The sequence below is a fragment of the Emys orbicularis genome, chromosome 4, assembly GCF_028017835.1.
Source record: "Emys orbicularis isolate rEmyOrb1 chromosome 4, rEmyOrb1.hap1, whole genome shotgun sequence".
Taxonomy (NCBI): Eukaryota; Metazoa; Chordata; order Testudines; family Emydidae; genus Emys; species Emys orbicularis.
This window is the reverse complement of record NC_088686.1, coordinates 12,856,530-12,880,108: the sequence shown is the minus strand read 5'-3', so window position 1 is coordinate 12,880,108 and position 23,579 is coordinate 12,856,530. Positions and strand designations below refer to the sequence as shown.

At 43.1% G+C, this 23,579-nt stretch overlaps 2 protein-coding genes across 5 annotated transcripts in view; one reads left to right on the top strand and one right to left on the bottom strand.

The window, feature by feature from the left end:
* KIAA0586 (KIAA0586 ortholog) overlaps window positions 1-9,350 on the bottom strand; it is a 114,645-nt gene extending 105,295 nt beyond the window's left edge. Inside the window, exons 1-4 of the mRNA XM_065402626.1 lie at window positions 9,285-9,350; window positions 8,454-8,802; window positions 6,563-6,648; window positions 4,719-4,788 (exon numbers count right to left, since the gene is read on the bottom strand). Coding sequence (XP_065258698.1) covers window positions 4,719-4,788; window positions 6,563-6,648; window positions 8,454-8,763 — 466 coding nt within the window. The 5' untranslated portion in view covers window positions 8,764-8,802; window positions 9,285-9,350. The remainder of the gene's footprint in view (window positions 1-4,718; window positions 4,789-6,562; window positions 6,649-8,453; window positions 8,803-9,284) is intronic.
* Window positions 9,351-9,806: 456 nt separating this feature from the next.
* TIMM9 (translocase of inner mitochondrial membrane 9) lies at window positions 9,807-23,579 on the top strand. Of its 4 annotated transcripts, XM_065403539.1 has the most exons (5): window positions 9,863-9,976; window positions 18,467-18,561; window positions 19,857-19,920; window positions 20,419-20,514; window positions 23,009-23,579. In XM_065403539.1, exons 3-5 carry the CDS (start codon window positions 19,882-19,884, stop codon window positions 23,141-23,143), a joined length of 270 nt encoding a protein of 89 aa, XP_065259611.1. In that variant the 5' UTR covers window positions 9,863-9,976; window positions 18,467-18,561; window positions 19,857-19,881; the 3' UTR covers window positions 23,144-23,579. The 4 variants fall into 4 exon arrangements, with proteins under 4 accessions (XP_065259613.1, XP_065259611.1, XP_065259609.1 ...); XM_065403541.1 differs by lacking the exons at window positions 9,863-9,976; window positions 18,467-18,561 and adding an exon at window positions 9,807-9,834; XM_065403537.1 differs by lacking the exon at window positions 18,467-18,561.

The following is a 23,579-nucleotide window of genomic DNA, read 5'->3' as shown; positions in this document are numbered from 1 at the left end:
AACATATTCTAAGGGACCGTTCAAGATAGAGTGGCTTGTTAACACCTCTGCAATCATAGGACAAAAAGAGGGGGTTAGTGGGTTACAGACTGTTGTAATAAGCCATAAATCCAGTCTCTGTTCAGTCCGTGAGTTTCAGTGTCTAGCAGAGTAATGAATTTATGCTCCCAAGCTCATCTTTTGAAAATGTTGTGCAGGTTTCCTTTGAAGATGAGGACTGATAGGTCAGATATAGAGTGACTGCCTTGTGAAAACCTATGATGCTAGGAGTACCTTTCCCAGACCTGAAGAAGAGCTCTCTGTGGCTTGAAAGCTTGTCTCTCTCATCAACAAAAGATGGTCCAACAAAAGATATTACCCCATCCACCTTGTCTCTATTATCTTGGGACCAACACGGCTGCAAATACACGGCATACTCCTTTTTACAGTTGTTTTACAGCCTACAGCATAGAACTATACTTCAAAAATTGGCATCTCTGATTTAAATGATTAGGATTGGGGGAAATATTTAGATTTTATTAATTTAAACTCATTTTTTCAACATGGAAACAGTGAGCTTTAAATTATTCACTTTTATACAACCAATATAAGCTACAGGAATCTAACAGTTATCCCTATATACAGGGATATCACGGAGACAGAAAAGTTCAAGAACTGATGTATTCTCACAAGGAACCTCAGGATTTACAAATTTGTTTTAGATGCACGTAGGAGAGGGGCAAAAGCATTATGAATAGAATAGAATAGAATTCATAGCAGTAACTCTCAAAAGAATCAAACACATTTTGAAAGAAATTAAGAAAAACTATTAGAGGAAAGTAATAATTTATCATAAAATGAAGTGAAGTAAACATCTTAGCAATTTACTACAGGACCATTACCTGACCACATGGCGCTTCAGTTTAAGATTACACAACCTACCCCTCCCCCCCGCTCCCCCCAAATTGCACCTAAGGCACCAAACTCCCAACAGAAGGAATCTCTCACAAACAACTTGTTTAGTTGTAAGTAGGTTCCCATAGCAACAATCCAACCCTTGCACCAATCCTTAAAGGGGCTGTACTTTCTCTTAAGTTTGACAACTAAATAGAGAAAAAACACACACAATCTTCTTTTAGATAGATTTCAGGCCAGAAGAGACTATTATGATCATCTAGCCCAGTGGTCCCCAAACTTTTCATAGTTGCAACCCCCCGCTTACCCTTGTCTTACTCCCTCCCCTTCCCCTCCCCGGGAGTCAGGGCCAGGATTGGGGGGGGGCGGACAGAAGTAAGGGAGCCAAGGCTGGGGCTGGGCGGGAATGGAGCCACGTCCAGGAGTCCAGGCTGGGGGCGGGTCCAGGGCTGGGAGCAGTGCCGCAGCTGGGGGCCGAGGCTGGGTGCAGGGTTGGGAGCAGAAGCCGCGGTCAGGGGCCAAAGCTGGGGGCGGGGATGTAGCCAGGGCTGCGGCTGGGGGCGGGGCCAGGAACGAGGCTGAGTGGCACTCCCTCCCTGCCCCTGATGGGGGCTGGCCCGGACCCCACCGCAACCCCTCAAATGTTCCTCTGGGGGACATACCCCAGTTTGGGGACCTCTAATCTAGCCTGAACTCCTGCGTAACGCTATAGAATTTCATCCTAAATCAGTATTTTTAGAATTACATCCACATTATGAGACCTTTAAAAGATTTTCCTTCATGATACTGAAAAGAACTCAGAAAGAAGTCTTGTATGTCTGGGCAGTTAGCTTCCGCACCATCATTTTAAGTATTATCAGGATAACTGTGTTTTCAATTATTTCTTTTCCCCCGCAACAAATATTAATTCAAAAACTCACAGAAAGCAAAACCACTGCCAATGCTCAGGGAAGAGACTATAATTAGGTCTTTAAGAGTTAATTTTACACAGAACATACTTTTTTTTAGTGTAGATATTCCATATTATATGTAAGTAAAAGGTGAGAGAGAAATATTAAAAAACAGATTTCTTTGCCTATATTAACATCTGATTATTAAAGCTAAAAGAGTTTAAAAATGTAGTTTACTTTTTGGTTATAAACTCCTTTCATGTTCGATGCATCACTTAGTAAAATGCTGCACAAATTATAGATGAATAACTTTTTTTTAAAATAGCTTTTTTAGAACTGAACAAAAAAGTTCATAGAAAGCTAGCATGGACCACTGTGATTGTCTAGTCTGTCCTCCGACATAGCTTGGCTATAGGAATTCTCTGAATTAATTCCTGTTTGAAATAGAGCATATATTTATCTTTATTTAAAAGTTTCCAATGATGGAGGATCAACCATAGCCCTTAATAAGTTGTTCCAATGGTTAATTACCCTCACTGTTAGAAATGTATTTCTTATTTACAATGTGAATTTGTTTAGCTTCAACTCCCAGGAATTGGATTATGTTTATAACTTTGTTTGTTAGATTGAAGAGCCTTCTTTATCAAGTTTCTTTTCTCCATATAGGTACTTACAGACTGTGATCAAGTCACCCATAAACCTTCTCTTTAAGCTAAACAGATTGAGCTCCTTGAGTCTATATCACTACAAGGCATGTGTTCTAATCCTTTAATCATTCTCATGGTTCTTCTCTAAACCCTCTCCAATTTATCAACACCCTTCTTGAACTGTGCACACCAAAACTGGACACAGGATTCCAGCAGTGCTTGCACCAATGCCAAATACACAGAGGTAATATAACTCTCTACTCCTACTCAAGATTTCCCTACTCATGCATCTAAGGCAGTGGTGGGCAACCTGCGGCCAGCTGATCTAAGGAGTGCATTAGCACTTCTGGCCACAGCACTGCGCAGGAAGCTTACGCTCAGCTGGTTATCCACCATGACCCCCAAGTCTTTTTCAGAATCACTGCTTCTCAGGATAGAGCCCCCATCCTAAGTATGACATTTGGCCATTCTGAAATACATATTGTTTGCTTGAGTCCTGCTTACCAAGCAATCCAGTTAGCTCAGTATCCGTGATCTCTCTGCCTCATTATTCGCTACTTCCCCAATCTCTGTCATCTGCAAACTTTATGGGTAATGATTGTTTTCTTCCAGCTTATTGATAAAAAATGTTAAATAGCGTAGGGCCAAGACCTAAGTTCCTTGTAAGCTGCATGGTCGCGCAGCAGGCTCTCAAGGGCCACGCAGGCAGGGAGAGGAGCCCCTCCCCCGGCCCAGCCCAGGCCCCACCAGGGAGAGGAGCCCTTCCCCTGGCCCAGACCCACCAGCGCTGCCGGGGAGAGGAGCCCCAACCCCAGCCTGGCCTGGCCCCACCCCGCTGGAGCTGCTGCGGATGGGGAGAGGACCCAAGCTGCTGTGGCGAGAGAGGGCTGGGGGGAGTCCTCTCTCCCCGCTGCAGCTCCAGGCCAGCCTGCACTCCATTACGCCAAACCCCTCATCCCCAGCCCTATCCCAGAGCCTGCACCCCCAGCCGCAGCCCTCACCCCCCAACCGTCTGCCCCAGCCCTGAGCCCCCCACACACTCTGAACCCCTCATCCCTGGCCCCACCCCAGAGCCTTCACTCCTAGCCGGAGCCATTACCCCCTGCACCCAACCCTCGACCCCAGCCCTGACCCCCTCCTTCACCTTGAACCCCTCATCCCCAGCCCCACCCTAGAGCCCGGAGCCCTCAACCCCCACACCCCAACCCTGTGCCATAGCCCTGAGCCCCCTCCCCCACCCTCATCCCCAGCCCCACCCCAAAGCCCACACTCCCAGCCAGAGCCCTTACCCCCCCACACACACACCCTAACCCTGTTCTCCAGCCCTGAGCCCCCTCCCACACTCTGAATCCCTCGGCCCCACCACACATCACCTCCATATTGGTGCACATAACAAAATTCATTCTGCATGTGGACGTAAAAAATTAGAGAGAACACTGGCCAAGACCCAATCTGTGCAGGACCTCACTAGAAATACATCTGCTCGATGATGATTCCCTGTTTACAATTATATTTTGAGACCTATCAGTTAGCCAGTTTTTAAACCATTTAATGGGACATGTTGATTGTGTATAGTTCTAATTTCTTAATCAATATGTTGTGCGATACCAAGTCAAATGCCTTTCAGAAGTCTATTACATCCACACTATTACCCTTATCAACCAAACTTGAAATATCATCAAAAAGATGAAATTGCAATGTTACCAGTGCTGTTAAAGTCTTATAAATATTAATGTTAAAAAATATATAAATTAGGGGACAAATCTGACCAGTGTAATTAAAATTCAAATCCCATTTTCAAAAAGCTGATTCCAAACAAATCTCATTTTTAAAAGATACCGCTTTTCCTAGAAATTGGTTGCTTACAAAAATATGCACACTCACTACAGCAGTTACTGACCTCATGCTAATGTCACCAATCAAGCACTTTGAAACAAAAATTGCAAGCTCTTGAATATTCTACTAAAAGGCATGCACCACTTCAGTACTAGGAGGCTGCCAAGATTTCTGGCAACGCAGTTTAATACACTACTGGAAGGTGCTCAGATACTACAGTGATGAGCATAGTCGTATGGTAAAGTACAGAATGAAATAGAATAGAACTCCGACTGTTAAAAAACAAGGATTTAAGTTATCTTCATTTTACTAGTGAAACTCATGAACTGCAACATCTTGACTAACTATTTTTATACTGAAGGAAAAGATATGAAACAAATGTATTTTATAGCTATTTTCCAAAATAGCTGTTTTCTTAACAATGGTTATAGAAGTCTGATTTTTGTCTTACCTTCTGGTCTATTTCCATCTTCCATTACTTGCAAAGGAACTCCTTTTACTGCAGCTTCCTTAGAGTAATCCTTTAGGGATAGGTGTGAGGGGAAAACAAACATTAACAACACGTATCAAGAAGAATTTATTTTTAAATTGTTATATATATTAGTTCAAAATACAAAAGAAATATAGTATGCAATTATAAATCACTAAAGTATGTCTCATTTTTTAATCAGCACCCAAAAGTTTCAGAAATAGACACGACTGCTGAACATGTGGGCATAAAGACCTCCACATTGGAGTAATACAAGCTGCTGTTCAGAGACCCTACTATCTGTACCCTCTAACCTAGAATAATATTGATTGAGATATTTTTCTGGACAGTAATGCATCTAGACTAAAAATAAGAAGTAATCTCAATATTAAGGTGTTTATTTTGCACATTGGTGGCCAAAGGATTTTAAACAAATAACTCATTAATAGTGATGTAAATTACATATGTGTTTATCTTAATATGTGCAAGCAGTCCCAATGAATTCATCATTACTACTCAAGCACATCAAGTTAAGCATATACATAAGTGATTGCATGACTGGGGCCATATAATGGAATTTATTTCACTGAGATAAACCTTGAATAATCATGCTCTACTGGTTGGGTTGAGGAGATAGAAATCCACCACCTTACCCTAAACTTTGATGTGGGTCGGCAGAACAGTACTCTACAGTAGTGGTTTTCAACCTTTATTCATTTGCGGACCCCTAAAAACTTTCAAATGGAGGCATGGGCCCCTTTAGAAATTTAAACTGTTGTACTCTAAGTCTTAGACTGAAAATTGACTGAACAGTATTCAACTATAAATGTTGCATGTACATGGCACGGCATTCGACACAATGTGAGAAAGGGTGCTAAATGTGGGCTTCTATGGTAACGACAATACTTCTGGGTTTTGACCTGTAGGTGGGGGTATTCACATACTTTTGATTGATCAGAAAAATGGAATGCCTTTTCTGGGATCTGAAACTTTATTTTCATAGTCACATCTCGCAGACCCCTTAGATATAGTCTTCAGGCCCCCAGGGGTCTGCAGACCACAAGTTGAAAACCACTGCTCTACAGTCACTACTTCAGCCTATGAGTAGGGCTAATAGCTACCGGTCCTATTTGCCACTACTCAACTGTCAATGGATCTACTCTGAGGCATATAGAAACCCATTTGCAGTCCCTTCACACCACAGGAGACAGGAGAATTTTATCCTTATGCATGGCCATGTACAATGGATTTGCTAAAAACAGATCTCAACAAATACAGACTACAGAAAATATAGCAAATATAAAAGGAGGAACTAATTGAGCTAGAAAGGGTCACATCAAAATATTAAAGACATTTAAATAGATTATGAACTAATGTCTATTTAAATCAATGATGGCAGGAAGCAAAAGAAACTATAATCGTAATATTAAAGGTCTCCAGGAAATCATATTGATTTGTGCTATTCAAGGAGCAGAAATTTCATAGGAAGTATTACACTATAATTTGAAAAAAACAGTTGCTATATGTGGAACATAAGAAAACGATGCATGCATACTCACTCTATACTAAATAGGTTAAGAGAATATAAAGGCTCTGATCCTGCAAAGACTTATGCATGTGCATTGACTTCAATACTTCCAGTGCATAAAGTTAAGCACATGCAGAAGTCTTCGCAGGAACAGGGCTGAAGTCAGATAAGCCTCTGGGAGAGAGAAGTAGTTTGCTGATCTACTAAAATTTGGATCATATATATAAACTTTTAAGATAGAAGTATGGCATACACTTCAGGATTGTAGGATCAGGAATAGAACAGTAACTCTTCTTACCTTCTGTGATAATAGTGTGGGTTCTAAATCATTTTCTACCGAAAGAAGATGTTCTGAACTTCTTTCAGCCAACATACTTCGGACAGCTAAAATGAAAGAGACTTTAGTGTAGTTATCATAGAACAATATCATAGAATATCAGGGTTGGAAGGGACCTCAGAAGGTCATCTAGTCCAACCCCCTGCTCAAAGCAGGACCAATCCCCAGACAGATTTTTGCCCCAGATCCCTAAATGGCCCCCTCAAGGATTGAATTTACAACCCCGGGTTTAGCAGGCCAATGTAGTTTATGCATCTGTGACAGGTATAACTAGTCTGTCCCAGATCTTAGTCATTTCTATATCTGTACCTTTAAAAATCTAAACTAAACAAAATGACCTTCATTGCACAAATGAGCTCAGTGTGTCAACTTGGAACTGGCATATTAATGAACAATGCCTGAGATGCAACATAAATCTGTTTGACACACAAGAGAAACTTGCTGAAAGTGAGAAATGCAAATGATGCAATGACAACTCTGGATCAAATTCAGTAGGAAATCAACATAAATTAATGGGGTAATGCATTCTGATGCCCTTTTACAAAGATAACATCTTGTAAAGTTGTGTGATCCTTTGATCAACAATGAAAACTTTATTCTCTAAGGAGATAAGAGGCACACTTTAGCCCAGTAAATTCATAGCACAGGATGTGTCAATTTTAGCTATTTTAAATGAACCCATTACTGTAGTTTCTAGGTGACAGGGAATAAGATCTAGCTTTAGCTTCCAGACATCTAAGATACACTTGAAATGTAGGGAGAAACACTGTTAAAGGGATGTCATCAACTTAAAAAAAAATTAAATTTCTAACCTGAAAATGCTTTACTCACTATTGTAGCAAGCACCAAAAATTACCAGAATTTAAAGATTAGAGGAAATAATATATTATGTTTTTTCAGTTTATTTGTATATTTGTCAGTTTCACTGTTTCATCTGTATAAGTAGTTAATTGGGTTCAGCTGTTTGTGTGGGTCTTTCACAAAGCAACACCTCAGAAAAAAACTAAACTGTAAAAATCTCATTTTAATATTGTAATCACACTAATTACCAGGAAGAGTCAGGGGCAGCTGTTGTATCTGAAACTCTTTTTAAACACAGTTTGTTTGTTTTTTAAACTGACTACCTTTCAAGTTAAATGTGTCCCTCTAAACATGCAAACATTATGTAACCAAAACAGAGGGGTCACTGGAATTACCTTTTTTGAAATATCCATACAAAGCATATAATATTTAACATATTTTCATGACTGTTTTCTCTACTCTAAACTGCCAATAAATATTTCTTTCTAATCTCAGTAGGTTTTGGTCATCATACATTGAGAAATCTATCAGTTCCGGCTCTCAGAGCAAATTAATCTGTCATTTTAAAGATAGAGATAGCTGCAAGTGCATGAAAAGGCCTGTGATCTTTCCTCCAGTACAGTGCTACAGAAGGACCTGCAATCCCCATGTAGGTACAAAGAGGGCTAAAACAATCAAAAGGTACAAGACTCAGAATATCCTTCTTTCTCTTTTATCATAATGAATAGCCAATGGCAAATTTATCATCACAATGAATGCACTACACAGAATTTGGAGCAATATTTAAGGAGTGTGTGAAGTCTGGGGACATTTTGTACAGAGTTAGAAAAACATTCTAAAATATTTTATACAAAACATGTTAAAAACAAAATAGTATTTTACAAAACTGGCTAAATGGCATCTGGTCAATTAGGAAACAAAAAAAAGTATAACCAATTCATATCGATCTTTACAGACAACTTTCCTAATATACATACGTATATAAATGAGATGCTGGAAAAAGGATATGGCTAGACAAATTACCCCACAGAAATCGGGTTTGATCACATACCCTGTGTAACGCTGCTGGAGGTAGTGACAGTTGATCTGTTCGGCAGAGGTTTGTTTGCTGACAATGCTGGAGGAATATAGGATGTTTTGTTTTTATTCAAAGCTGCATCATCTGCCTGGTAGGGAGAAGTCACTTCACGAAGCTTCTTTACTGAAATTTTAACTTTTTTTCTACTGCAGTCAGTAGCTGCTGTCCAAGTGCCAGTGGGTTTTTCTTTTGTGTGGAGGCTGGTGGAGCGGATAAGCACGTCACCGGCAGTGAAGCTAGCCATAGAGTCCTGGCTGACACTAGAATTACTTTCCACCTCCATGAAGAGCTCACAATGCAGTTTTCAACACTCCCAACCAACCTATTAATGGGGTTTAATAACATTATTAACAAACTAAAAGGGACAGTTTATTAATGCTCATGAATTGATTATAGACAGAGGCACCCACATCACAAAAACCTAGGATTAAAGAAATAAAAGCGTGGGGGGCGGGGAGTGAGTGGGGTTTACAAGGTACAGGAGTCAGATTCCAGCAAATTATCCCTGGATCTAAGCCAACATAAACAACCAGTCACCGCTCTTCCCTCTCAGCCCTCATCGTCTTGCCATGGGAGGGGCAGGGACTATCTACCCTGAACAGTTCTAATGGGCCTAACGCCACAGGATTTCGGTACCAAGCAGGGCCCACCTAGCCAGCAACAGGGCTATAGCGAGGATAGGGTGAATTGGGATGCAGGACCCCCGCCCGCAGGGCACAGGCTCCCTCCCCTGCCTCCCTGCAGGGCACAGGGTGCACGGCTCCCTCTCCCCCCCCCGCCGCGCGCACACACACACACAACCACCTTGGGGTGCAGGGTGCGCTCGCCCCGTTTCCCCCGGAAGCTGCAGCACACCCTCATTCAACCCCTTCCCAGCAGCCACCGGAAATGCTAGTTACCATGGTAACAGCACCAACTACCCCCACGACTCCCGCCGCTTCCAACCCAGCGGCGCCTGCCTGCCCAATCCTTTCCCGGGTAGTAGCGCGCATGCGCTTGCTACTGGAGGCTGTCGGAAGCTCAGCATCAATACGCATGCGGAGGGGGGGAGGGATTCGGTCTTGCGCGCGAGACGCCGCATATCCAGGGCGCATGCGTAAATCCGCCTCCCACGGGAAGGCCATTCGCTAGCGCTGCGTGGTCCCCCTTCTTTACTGTCCGGGTGGAACAAATACGCGATACAATCAACTGCTCCCCGTTATATTGCTGTAATAGCCACTTATGGTTCAGCTCTGTACACTGGGAGCATAGTGTTCCGGTACGGCTGTTCACGCCGTACTGTGGCCCGCCCCAGGTTCTTCCGGGACATGGGGGACACTTTACAATGCTACACCATACTGCTCCGCGGGCCAAGGTAAATCTATCAGCGGATCCCTATGTGCCGATTCGTCTCCACGAGGAGGGTGGGGGGGAAATCGCGGCGAATTTGCGGGGCGGAAGGAGGAGCTGAGGCTGCCGGTTCCCCCACGTGTTGAGAGGTGCCGGGCGCAGAGCAGGTGAGTCGGGGAGCGGGCCTGGGTGTCAGGACTCCTGGGTTCCATCCCTGGCCCTGTTTATGTGATTGGGGTGGGAGCCTGTGCCTCAGTTTCCCCCGTGTGGTGGGGCGGTGACGCTGCCCCCTTGCCGGGGGCCCGTGTCAGGGCAGGACATTCGGTCCTTGGGGAGGCTCAGGGCGCTGCCGGGCTCGCTCTCTATCGCCCCCTCCTCACGTGTTCTTGGCACTAGGTGATGGCTCGGGCTTTCCGCTGAGACTCCCCGGCAGTGACCTTCGTTCTCCTAATGTGGCTGCAGCAGCCCGGGTGTACGGCTCATGGCTATTCGTGTCACTGGGGGAACAGACTGGCAGGCCAGGGGATCTGGCTCTAGCAGAAACTTTCAGAGGAGATTAGATTTTCTGCCTGAAAAGGGAGAAGCAACAAAGACTCCATAGAGACCACGAGAGACTTCACTGTTGATAGCATTTTTATGTGGCAGGTGCTATGGAGTGATCTAAAACTCTAAAATAGATTTAGCATTTTGAAGAATTGTTGTAAATGTAGTCATGGTCATAGAGTTTAAGGCCAGAAGGGACCACTCCATCATTTAGCCTGACCTCCTATATAGCATAGGCCACCAACAACACCCCCACACTAAACGCAACAACCCAAATTAGACCAAAGTATTACGGCCCAGTGGAAACTAGACTATTACTTTCCAAAGGCTAAGGAGAGGAGGGACTGTGCTGCACCAGGGCTTTGAGGCCCCCACAGTAGCATGGAAATAAATAAGATATCCCAAGATAGGTGTAGAAGTGTAAGAGCTTTGTGATAATTTACTATCAAGGTCATGTACTCCAAGGCCAAAAGGGACCACTGTGATCATCTAGTCTGACCTCCTTTATAACTACAGCCCAGAGAACTTCTCCAAAATACAGTAGTAATCTCATGATTATTTACTTTTACGGTACGTTTTAATAATTTCCTGAAAAATTCCATATGTCATTCTGTATGTCAGGAGTGAGTGGGTGAGGGTCTGTGGCCTGCAATGTGAAGGAGATCAGACTAGCAGATGATCATGATGCTCCCTTCTGACCTTAAAGTCTGTGTCTATGATAACATGTGTTTACTTTTAGGGAATTGGGTAAAAACAACCTAAGTAAAAAAAATGAAGGAAAATGTTTTCTCTTACATTTGAGAAATTTGCTGTCTCCTTCCACTAAATAAAACATTCAGATTGTAATTCAAAGAGCTCATAGATTGGCTACTTTAGGAAGAATATATCAACCCTTAAATATCTATAGCAATATACTATCTCAGATATTAAATCTCTACTTGACCAGGCCCTGCTATGGCTTCATACTGCTGCTCTCACTAATATCTAGCTCTTACATTGTGATTTTCATCCATAGATCTCAAAGCACAAAGGAGGTCAGAATATTTTTGTCCTTGTTTTACAGACAGGGAAACAGGGATGTAAAATTATTTGCCCAAAACCACCCAGCAGTGTAGTGGTAGAGCTGAAAATAGAACCCAGGTCTTCTGAGTCCAAGTCCTGTGCGTTATCCACTAGGCCATGATGGTTCTCAATACAATACTTTAAGTGTGGATTTTCATAATTTGTATTATCAGTCCTCTTTGCATCTTCACAACCCTTATTTATAGTTATTATTTACAGTTATCGTTTAGGCACTACACAATTACAACTGTTTTTGTAACCAGTTTGCAACATACTTTCATGAGACTCATTTACAACAAACATGGAGGAGATGCATCCATGCAGCAGCTTTTTCCACAATACAGCCATGTATCAATATAGGTTTAATGTCCATACCACACTACTTAACTGTTTATCCCTTCTGGAGAAATCTGGGCATCTAGTGTATTAGCACTATAGTATCTGAGGGCATAAAAAAGATGTTACTAATATAATCAGCTCCAGGTAGGAAGCAAAAAAGTAATGTGTAAGATGTGTGCATTGATCGATACTTGTTACCCTACAACAGGAAGCATATTACTGCATTTGAAGGAGATGCAGGGTTCAGCAGGACCAAAAAATAGTCTGTCTGAAGAATGTAAGTTATGAGGAAAAGTTAATCTGTTGGACTTATTCTTGATGCAAGAGAAGAGATTTCAAGGTGACCTGAGACAGGCTTCCCAAATTCATAAAAGGGATCAATATATTTGATATTCCCCTGGTAAGAGATTCAGAAACAAAAGGGTGCAATTTCAAAACTAGGAGCAAATAGGGAATTCCAGGCAGAACAACTGCTTCACACAAAAGATAATAAATGTATGGAATAACTATTTGGGAATGGGATGGAAAAAGGGCCAAATTCAGACTCCTTTCACCTGTCTGCAGAGACTTCATTGGCATTTTATCCACTTGTATCAGGCTGGAATTTGGCTCAGTGAACACAAAGGAGGGAAAGAAATCAATGCATTGTTGAAGGTGAAACCTGAAGGACACAGTGAAATATCAGGAAGAAGGGATTAAGATAAATCTGCCTTCCCTGAAGCCTTTCCACCTAGGGCTGTGACCTCATCAGATCACCAGATAAGTGGGGTCAGGCCTGGTCAGTACTTTGATTGGAGACCACCCAAGGGAAAAAGCAGAGAAGCTGTTTCGTTTTTTAAAATGACATTGCGTATGCTCAGAATTTGTTCAGGATGTTTCTAATAGATCTCTAACGTTCAGCCTTACTAAGCCAAATTCAGCTCTGAACTTATTGAACTCAGTGGAAGAAAGGTCCATTAAGGAGCTGTGCATGCTTACTTCAGGGCTGAATCTGGCCCACTGACCTTGTGCACTGGATTGTAATTCATAATACATGCAGTGTCTGAGTATAATTTGTGAATTATTTAGAATAAAAATATTTTATACATGGTAACTACATTAAGAGCATGACAAAGGTTTGAAATAAAACAATACAAAGTAATTCAAAAGTACAGATGACATGTGCCCTGACTCTCAAGCACAAGAGGGAGCTCCAAAGCCGTTTCTTTGATGTGTTGGTTGGGCCTACTGTTGGAGGACCTAAAGTACACCAACACTTGACACAGCATTTCCTGGGTCTTGTGTTGTCACAGCCTTAGTTTAATTTTAGTGTGAATTACTCTCAGTCCTAGTGGTTTTCTGTGTAGTTGTACTTTGATTAGGTTAAATAAAAGCATTTCTGAAGCTCTACCTCAACGGATTAAGAACAAGTTCTTAAATTCAGCTCCAGCATGACAACTCTTAACTTCCCAGACTGTCCAATTTTAACACACTTCTGTGATTTGACTCTCTTCTTCATCTCTCCTGTCTTCCCCTCCATTAAAAATATATACACTTACAATGAACCCTCTCCACTCCTCGCAGTGGGCCAGTTACAGAAGTGTTACTGATGGACCTAAAGGTACTATGTGGTAGTTCCAGGGGTAATGTAAATTCAGGTAACAGTTGGAGCTTGCTCTAATGCTGGACCTTCATAACAAGCCATGATTATATAGTCTGTCAATAAAACTATTATTTGGCTTCATACAGAAGAATACACTAGAGGGTCCATCCAGCTCCCAGGGATTTCAAATTTCTAGATTAGGTAATGGCCACTGATGCTGATTATCTCGGTGAACAATTAGCCTCCTCATGACACTGTAAGTTTCTGCACATGTCACATATAATAGCTCACATCCATCGGCACTGCCGGGATTTTAGTCACACAGTCCCAGTCTGACAGTAATGAGAATCAAACGTTCCAGCCAAGTAAATTGCTCAGAACAGTTGTGCTCAGGAGCCTATTGCCTCCTAAAGGCCGTATATACAGCTGGGAAAATCACATTCCCACGCTTGTGAAATTTTAGAGAAGTTCTGACAACTGTGGTGTTTGCTGCTGCTCCCATGCCATGGAAACAGAGAAATGATTGGCTCAGCTCTGGCTGGGAAGCTTTAACCTAATCACTGTTTTTATAAAAAGAAAGCAAGTTTCTTAAAGCTATGATTACCTGGAGATCAGATGTTTCCATGGCAATGGGAGTGGCAGCCCGCAGAAGGGAACTTTAGAACATTTTTCAGTTTCTAAAGCAAAGCTGGAGAGGCTGGGAATGCCATGTGTACAGGCATTAGGATCTAACAGGCTCAAGGTCTGTTGTTACCTTTGGAAAGGGGGTCATGGGGGAAGGAAAGCTTTTACACTTAATAGTAAAAAACTTTAACTCTCAACTATTTTTGTTCTTACATTTAAAAAAAACACTGAAAATGGCTTTTGATATATTGAAAATGTTAATTGCAACTCTTAACAAGTGATATCCTAGGTATTTGCACATCGCTGCTGGTCCAGGGCACTGCTGCTCTGTAGTCTAACCATATGCAGCCTTGTGTGTAGTTGTTTCTATATTGGCTGTCTGCCTTCCCCTGAGGTGACTCATGTTAAAAAACGCAGCACCTAATTTTGAAGGCATGTTTAGCCCAAAGCAGTCCTGTACCATCTTGAGGATGGACTAGTACAAGAGTTACACCTGACACATTCTGAGTGCTTTGAGCTACCACTTAAGAAGTTTAGCCATTACTGCTGTGACCAATGCTTCAGACCGCTTCTAAAATTCAGGCAGAAATGGCTTATTTTATCATTCTTCCTTTAGTCTCAAAGACCAGATGTATATATGGAGATGTACTTATCTCCTAGAACTGGAAGGGACCTTGAAAGGTCATCGAAGTCGAGTCGAGTCCAGTCCCCTCCCTAGCAGGACCATGTACTGATTTTGCCCCAGATCCCTTAATGGCCCCCTCAAGGATTGAACTCACAACCGTAGGTTTAGCAGGCCAATGCTCAAACCACTGAGCTATCCCTCTCCCCCCCCCGAACTAGATATGATATATAATGTAAACATACCTTCATATACCAGACAGTATATTCTGGAGATATAAGGCCAACTACGAATGACAGCCACTGAAGACGTGCAGTAGAGACATATTAATGTACTGCCCACAATATGGAAGGCATAAAAGTAAGGGCAACAGATTTGTGCTTCAAAGGCATTTACAGTCAGACAGTGCTGTTGTATTAAATTCTAAAGGAAAGCTATTTCTCAAGTACAGCTGCAAAGGTTTTCTGGAACTTCAGTTTACTAAATCATCAGTTTACTAAATCTCATTAAATTAGTGACAAAATGGCAGGACATCAGGTCTGATTAAATAAAAAAGATGAACGGAATATAAAATGTGAGGAAGTGGCAGTGCTGGGAGTTGAGGCCATTAGCTTTTTGCGCCCTGGTGGGGATACAGGACTTTTCCGTTTCTCGGTGGGGTTTTAACACTCACTGATAATGAGCTACCTTGGTTCTGACTCTACTAGGCTGTAGCTGGCTTCAAATAGATACCCTTTACCCTTCACCCCAGGCATGTGATTTTGATCAAGCTCAGTTTGGCTTTAACTCATTGTTAAGCAGCCAGCGTTTAGGTGATAAGCCACGTTAGACTTTTAGATTTGCACTCGTTAAACTTGTGCTCGGCTAGGCAGTTGCACTCTGGTGCAGATTTCAGCATCTATCTGTATGTGCCATCTCCAGATTAGATTTTTTTTTAAGCACTCTGGATGCGTCCTTTACCTAATGATCAGATTTAAGCTAATGTAGAACACAGTCCACTTTCTTAGTGAAGTTTTAAATAGAGAACATATTACATTTGTACTAGCTTCTAATTTGTTTTCAGGTGCAGTTCAAGGTTCTAACCCAGGCCTGCACAACATGCGGCCCGGGGGCCGCATGCGGCCCGCGTGGGCTCACTGTGCGGCCCGCGGGGGGGTGAGTAGGCGAGCCGGGAGGGTGGAGGGCTGAGGAGGCGAGTGGGCGGGCAGTGGCGGGGGGGCAGGTGAGCCTGTGGCGGGGGAGGGGGGGCTGAGGAGGCGAGTGGGCGGGCAGTGGCGGGCGGTAAGTAGGCGAGCCTGGGAGGGTGGGGGGCTAAGGGGGCGGGCAGTGGCGGGGGGACAGGTGAGCCAGCGAGCCGGAGGGGTGGGGGGCTGAGGAGGCGAGCGAGCAGGCAGTGGCGGGGGGTGAGTAGGCGAGCCGGGGGAGGGGGGCTGAGGAGGCGAGTGGTGAGTCGGTGGCTGACCTGTTCTACTGATTTGGTCTGGCTCCCATCCCCTTTCCCAGGGCCGGCTCCAGGCACCAGCAAAACAAGCAGGTGCTTGGGGTGGCACATTTCTAGGGGCGGCATTCTGGTGCTGGCCATCATAGGTGCCGACTCCGGGGCATGGGGAAAAGGTGCCCTCGCCGCCCCAGCTCGCCTCCGCTCTGCCTGCTCCCCTGAGCGCGCCGCCGCCGCTCTGCTTCTCCCCCCTCCCTCCCAGAGGGAGGAGAAGCCAAGCGGCGGGGCGCTCGGGGGAGGCGGCGGAGGTGAGCTGGAGCGGGGAGTGGTTCCTCTACCCCCCCGTTACTTCCTGCACCCCCCCACCCTAGCTCACCTCCGCTCCGCCTGCTCCCCTGAACGCGCCGCCGCTCCGCTTCTCCCCCCTCCCTCCCAGGCTTGCCACGTGTAAAACCGCTGTTTCGCGCAGCAACGCTGGGAGGGAGGAGAAGCCGAGCGGCAGGCGCTCAGGGGAGGCAGTGGTGGTGGAGTGGAGGTGAGCTGGAGCGGGGAGCGGTTCCTCTACCCCCCTGTTACTTCCTGCGTCCCCCCACCCTAGTTCACCTCTGCTCCCCTGAACGCGCCGCTGCTCCGTTTCTCCGCCCTCCCTCACCTGAGAGGGAGGGGGGAGAAGCGGAGCGGCGGCACACCCTGGGGAGCAGGCAGAGCAGAGGTGAGTTAGGGTGGGAGGTCATGGGGGGCCCACAGGAAGCAATGGGGGGGAGAAATGTGGCACGCCAGGGGAGGAGGCGGTGCTGGGGATTTGGGGAAGGAGTTCGGAAGGGGTAGAGTTGGGGTGGGGCCGGGGGCAGAGGGACACGAAAAAGAAAGGGGAGGCGGCCAAAAATTTTTTTGCTTGGGGCCGCAAAAATCCTAGAGCCAGCCCTGCCCTCTCCAAGGGTTGCAGCTGTCTGGAGGTGCCTGCCTTCCATGCCTTCCTCATTCACACCTCATTCATTCAACAGGGCAATTGATTACAAAGTGGGGGGAAGATCTTATTCTACTTCTAGCAAAAAGACATTTTTCTTTTACCTTAATTATACTACCTTAGGGGCCCGCTATAACATATTACCGAGGTTCAATACTGCTGTTTCGGTAGGGCGGCGCTGGGGAAGGAGGGTTTTTATCCGTGGGGCAGGTGGCGCGGGGGTTTGTGTGTTTCGGCGGCGCTGGGGGGTTGTTTCCGTGGGGCGAGCGGCGCTGGGGGGGGGTTGTGTTTCGGGGGGGCTGGGTGGCGCTGGGGGGGGGGTTGTCGGCGGTCGGAGGGTTTCGGCCCTCAGCTATTTTCTGTGGAGTAATATGGCCCTCACCGCTTTACGAGTTGTGCAGGCCTGTTCTAACCTATAGAGCCCTTTGGTTTGGTTTCTTGGTATCTGGGAGTGCTGCTTCTCCCATGCTCAACACTGACAGCTGAGATCTATTCAGACACTTGAGCTAACAGTTCTCAGATTTGTATGTCAAGGGCCTGGGGTAGGATGTTCTCAGTGGAGAGCCTTTGACCCTGGAGTTCACTTTCCTTTTATTTCTTCCCACCACCACACCAGCCTTTATATGACTGATCCAGAGGCCTCATCTGCAGTTAAAGTTTTGCCACTTGTGCTAATTTAAAGGGGCAAAACCCCTCTAGTGTAGATGCAACTGTACCAGGAACAAAAATAAGCTGTACCAGTAAAAAGAACACCTATTATAACTGCATCTCCACTAGGACTTTTACTGGCACAACTATGCTGGCCAAAAAATGCCATCCCTTACCGACATAGTTATGCTGGCAAAACTTCTAAGCATAGACCGGCTCAGAGTCTGTTGATCTTCAGGACATGCTGTTCATGGTGTTCATCTGTTTGCTTGAGCCCTGTCAGAAGAGATGTGAGTGGAGAGGATTTAGTGAGAGCTTTGTGTGTGTGATTTGCTTATAGTGTTACTGCATTTGAATTTTCAATTTTTATTAATTATTGATTTATTAATATTATTTATTAAAACTAATATATTATTTTATATATATGTATATACTATATATGTATGTTAATATATATTAATATATTGATATTTAATATATATTGATATTAATTAATATTATGTAGTAATAATTAATTAATATTTCTTTCACTAAGGGATAGCAGTGAGCCTCAGGCAATGTGTAAATTGAGGGAAGGAAGGCAACAGCTTTCAATATACATAGATTCATCAATTCCAAGGCCAGAAGGGACCATTGTGTTATACAGGAAGACAGACTAGAACTAGATGATGACATGCCGTAGAACTTCCCTAAAATAATTCCAAGAGCATATTTAGAAAAACATCCAATCTTGATTTAAAAGTTGCCAGTGATGGAGAATCCACCATGTCCCTTGGTAAACTGTTTGAATGGTTAATTACCCTCACTGTTGAAAATGTACACTGTTTTCCAGTCTCAATTCGTCTAGCTTCAACTGGCAGCCAGTGGATCGGGTTATACCTTTCTCTGCAGGATTGAAGAGTCCATTGTCAAATATTTGTCCCCCGTGTAGGTATTTAGAGACTGATCAAATCACCTCTTAATGTCTCTTAAAGTTAAATAGGTTGAGCTCCTTGAGTCCACTACAAGGCATGTTTACTAATCCTTTAATGATTCTTGTGGCTCCTCTGTGAACCCTCTCCAATTTACCAACATCCTTCTTGAATTGCAGACACCAGAACTATTCTCTCCTAGAAAGTCTCAAGACTTAACTTGTTTACCGCACTGTATAACGAATGTCTTTGGCTTTGAAGATGCCTTCTTAAATTCTTTCTTCTTAGTCTCCATTAGTGTTCATACTTTCACTTTTCCTCACCTGTTTTTCATTTCCTTTTTAATGCTATTTTTATTTCTTCTTCATAATCCCTTATATTTAACTCACTAGATTCACTGGCACAAGTATTTGCAGTTTTACCGTTTTTCTAATGACTAAAACAATAGATGTTTTAAAAACATGAACTGGTTTCTAAGAAGTGGCGGGGGTGGAATTAATTTAATCAATTTAGAATACTATAGAGTGCTGTTTCTTTTATCCAAGTGTTGCTGTAACTAAAAGGTAACTAGAGGTCTCTTCCCCACCCCACCCTACCCCACCCTAGTTTTACTTTGTGTATCTGACAGCTCTTTACTTGTAGCTAGTTTTGCTGTTTTCTCTATAATGTGTTTCACCTGTTTGGATCTTTCAAATAATAGAGGAGAGCAACATTAAAGAAACAGAAAAATGTAATTACAAAAACTGGCAGGGGGACTTGAAAAGGTGTGGTATCTGACCCTATGTTGGACATTTTTTTTTTTTTTAACTGATTAAATTTCAACTTGATAGCTTCCATTTAAATGAATACTGTCAATGAGAATCATGTCACTCGTTAAGGGGTTATTTGTAATAGGTAAGGAATTCGATTATTAAAACAAGACTCTTCCATTATAGCCATTGCAGGGGTCTGCTAAACCCCCCCAAAACCAACAAACTATTTCTATTGGACCTTTACAAATCATAGCATCATTTCTATTGGTTTTAGATTTTATAAAACTTTATTTTTATAAGATGTAAAATTTGAGCCAAATTTAACCAGAAGCTGTTCCTTTAAATCACATGTAAGCCTGTCCTTGTAGTATTTTGTTAAGTTCCCAGCATGATGTGCATCTAAGACACAGTAGCCACTTATTCTTGTTTCTTTGAAACCACAGTTATGTCTGGCTACGCTTACAGAAGGGGCAGAGTTTTATGCAGCCTTCGAATATTATATTTCTTATATATATGTGTTTTGGTGTGAATTATGACACAAATGTTATCTTAAAATTAGGTGGCTGATTGCAGACCAATAGAATATGGCTGGGCAAATATCAGAATCTGACCAGATCAAACAGGTAAGATGTTATTCTGTATTAATAAATGATGGTTTTGATAAACTTGCATTACCTCAACACACTGAAGCTTAGCAATAGAGTTTTATGGAAACTGGTTTCAAGAGGTTTCAGCATTTTATCTTCAAAGTTATTAGCATGCATATATGAAATACAGCTTTTCCCCAAGTTAGTTAGCAAGTAAAATGTTGTCTGAATTGTAGCATAACTTCTTTTATGAATTGGGAACAATATTAAGGTAGCCAAGATTTAATTATTTTGATCATCAGCAAATCAGCAGGCATGGAATAGTATCTGATCTACGGGAACAGTAGTTGTCAGCATCAAATGATGTTATTGCATTGATACTAAATTACCTCTGGTGATTTGTCACTTTAAATGAGTAGTCTGTTCTGTTAATGTCACTGAATGGTACATTCAGCTATTGCAAGCTGTACATGGGAAAAGTTTGAAAATGTCTTCTTTTCTTTTAATATTGCATGTCTGTTCAATTTGTTACAGTTCAAGGAGTTTCTTGGGACATACAATAAACTTACAGAAACCTGTTTCCTGGATTGTGTGAAAGATTTCACTAGCAGGGAGGTTAAATCAGAAGAGGTATGCCCCTGTTGTGTGTTTTGGGTTTCTCTTTTGTGGAAATGCTGTATGATAATATTTGAATTTGATAAGCAGCTTTGAAAGTTTTGATCCAATCAAAAATTAGTTAAACTAACATGCAAGAGGTTATAGCTCTTCAGTATGTGTGCAGCCTGCAGGTGAGAAATGTTAACTGAAGGGACAATGACGTATTTGTGGTTCTGTTTCTGTGCAGTTGTCATTCTGATAGGATTCTTGCTCTTTCCTCTTAGCTCCCTTGCATGCAAACAACAGATCTCCCACACCACAGCTTTTCAAAAAAATTTGACCCCTGAGGCCAGTAGTTGCAGGACTAAGTGCATGCCAGGCGCTTTACAGGACATTGCACATCAGACCCTGGAAGGCAATATCTTCTTCCTTATTTTCTTCACATATATGCAGATAGCCTCCCTGTTTTTGGTGTTGGCATTGGCCTTCTAAGGCTGCAACAAGCAGCAGCAACATATTTTGTTCTGAGGCATTCCTAGAGCCTCTTACTCTATAAGAATGAGAATTCTTTAGAGAAGGGGAAATTACCCACCTGAAATCTACTTCTCTGAAGAGAGACTCTCCTGGAATGCTCACTCACCCTCCCACTTTCCCTCAGAGTTCAGAATCATCCTCTTTGGAGGGTGTTTCCCATCTTGCACTGTTTGTGTATTTTTGGAGGCATTTTTAAATCATGAATCATTTTGAATTGTTTTAGCCATATGGGTGGTTCACCTCCTGTGCAATTAAAGGAACTGACTGAAATGTTTTGGAGGCAACATTTATAGCCTGCAGGAGTGATGTGACATCCAGTAGATGATCGGACTTGTACCTTATCCTGCTACCACTCAGGGATAAAACTTCTTAATGGGAGTTCTGCTGGTCTTGTGCTAAAGAGCTAAGATCCAAGAGTGAGAATCCTGATGGATCGTGTCTGTAGAGTCTTTTAAGATTTTTGGATATAAACAGCAACCTGTAGCTAGACATTTTTCTTCTGTACTCCGTAAAGGGACCCCCATGCTGCAGGACAAGAGACAATCATTAACAGATGGGGATTAGAGAGAAACTTTCTTTATGGGCAGTTTATTACATAATTGTCCATTACAGGGTTTCTTGCACCTTCTTGTGAAGCATCTGGCACTGGCCACTATTGGAAACAGGATACTGGATTAGATGGACCACTGGTCTGATCTGGTATGGCAATTCCTATGTTTCTATTCAAGTTTAGTTTCATATTAAATAAAAATCAAAAGCATCCAGGAATCTCCTGTGAGCAATGCCACAATTTTTTAAAATTCATCTTTGGTCACTTTTCTACATAGCAACCCCTGGTGCAAGTCTAGCCTTCCCAAGGCACCATCCCCTGAATATTATGCCCTCTGGGAGCAATGGTTTGGAACTGTCCCAGGCTCCCCCATTGTAGTTGTTTAGCTAGAGTTCACTGCTGCTCAACAGGTTTTTACCAGGTAGCTGATGTCCAGACAACAACAGTTTAGACCTCCTTTCCCCATTTCTAAATTCTAAGCATGATCAAAACAACTCCTAGTCGATCAGTAATGATGCAAACTGGTCCTGTTCCCTTTGTTTCTAAGTTTTGTATGCTTTCACTGTAACTATCAGTTCATTTTTGATAATGACAGCTAGTTTGGGAGCATCATATAATGCAGAGGTCGGCAACCTTCGGCATGTAACCCATTGGGGTAATCCGAAGGCGGGCCGTGAGACATTTTGTTTATGTTGACCGTTAGCGGGCACAACCCCCCGCAGCTCCCAGTGGCCACGGTTCGTCATTTCCAGCAAATGGGAGCTGCGGGAAGCAGTGGCCAGCATGTGCAACATTGGCCCAGGAATAGCTTTGGAAACCTGCTGTAGATTGGTAAAACCAATTTTGCAAAAGTGATGCAATGCAGAAAATGGAATGGGCATAGTACATCCCAGCCAACTAAGCCAACAGAATGACAAGAATTATTACAGCAGCCCTAGGAAAAGTTCTCTGAGTACACACCACAAGTGGCAGATACAGTTAGTTGGAGGGATCCCAATGGAAGCCTAGAATGAATAGGGGATATAGTAGGCCACATTTGGCTGCCATGGGCAGAAGGTGGGTCACACAGAATTTAAAGAAATAGCGACTGATGTAATATTGGCCTTTGCCATAAGGTAAGAGACTATAGATTTTATTTCAGAGGATCGTAGGGATATGAGGGGGACATAATGACTTCTTTCATTTTTAAAAGATTCTCTATGGTAGTTTTCCATTGGAATGAATGCCAAAAGAAAACTCAGCTTTTCATACTTTCCTTGAAAACTAAACTTGACATTTTTTCCCCATCAAAAACAGGCGGGGCAGTGAGTTTGGGGCTAAAGGCAGCATAAGCATAGGACACAAGAGTGTATTCACCTAGTCATATGCCATCATAAACTCTCTTCGGTCAGTTTTTTCCTTTAATCATTGTTGTGGTCCTTCTGTGTCTCCTTTTTCCTGTAGATGACGTGCTCAGAACACTGCTTACAGAAATATTTAAAAATGACGCAGAGGATATCCATGAGATTTCAGGAGTATCATATTCAGCAGAATGAAGCTCTAGCTGCCAAAGCAGGACTTCTTGGGCAACCTCGTTAAACAAAAGAGAATCCTATTCCAACCTTGCTTTAAAGCAATGCCAATGTTTGTTGGATTGCAAGTGGAGGTGTTCTGTTGTGGGTGTGTCCACCAGCTCACAACAGAGTTTCAGAGACCGTTTGGCACATGAAAACCATTGGGGAAACAATTATGGGCTATAACAGGAGTTGGTAATGGCCAGCTGGCGAACAGAGCCTATTTCTGAGGTCCTTTTTTACTGTGCAATGGAATAATGTTGATACAACCATTTCTAGAGGCCTGCAGACTGGTTATGCTGGTCACTACATTGGGGGCAGGGGAGGGAGAGGACCATTTTTTTGTTTCTTCCACTACGACTATTAATTTTAATGCAAAAAGTGCTGTACAGAAATATATACAAAAATGTCTTCAAAATGTTTTTATTTAATCAAAGTACAATAAATGGGAACTGTTCAGT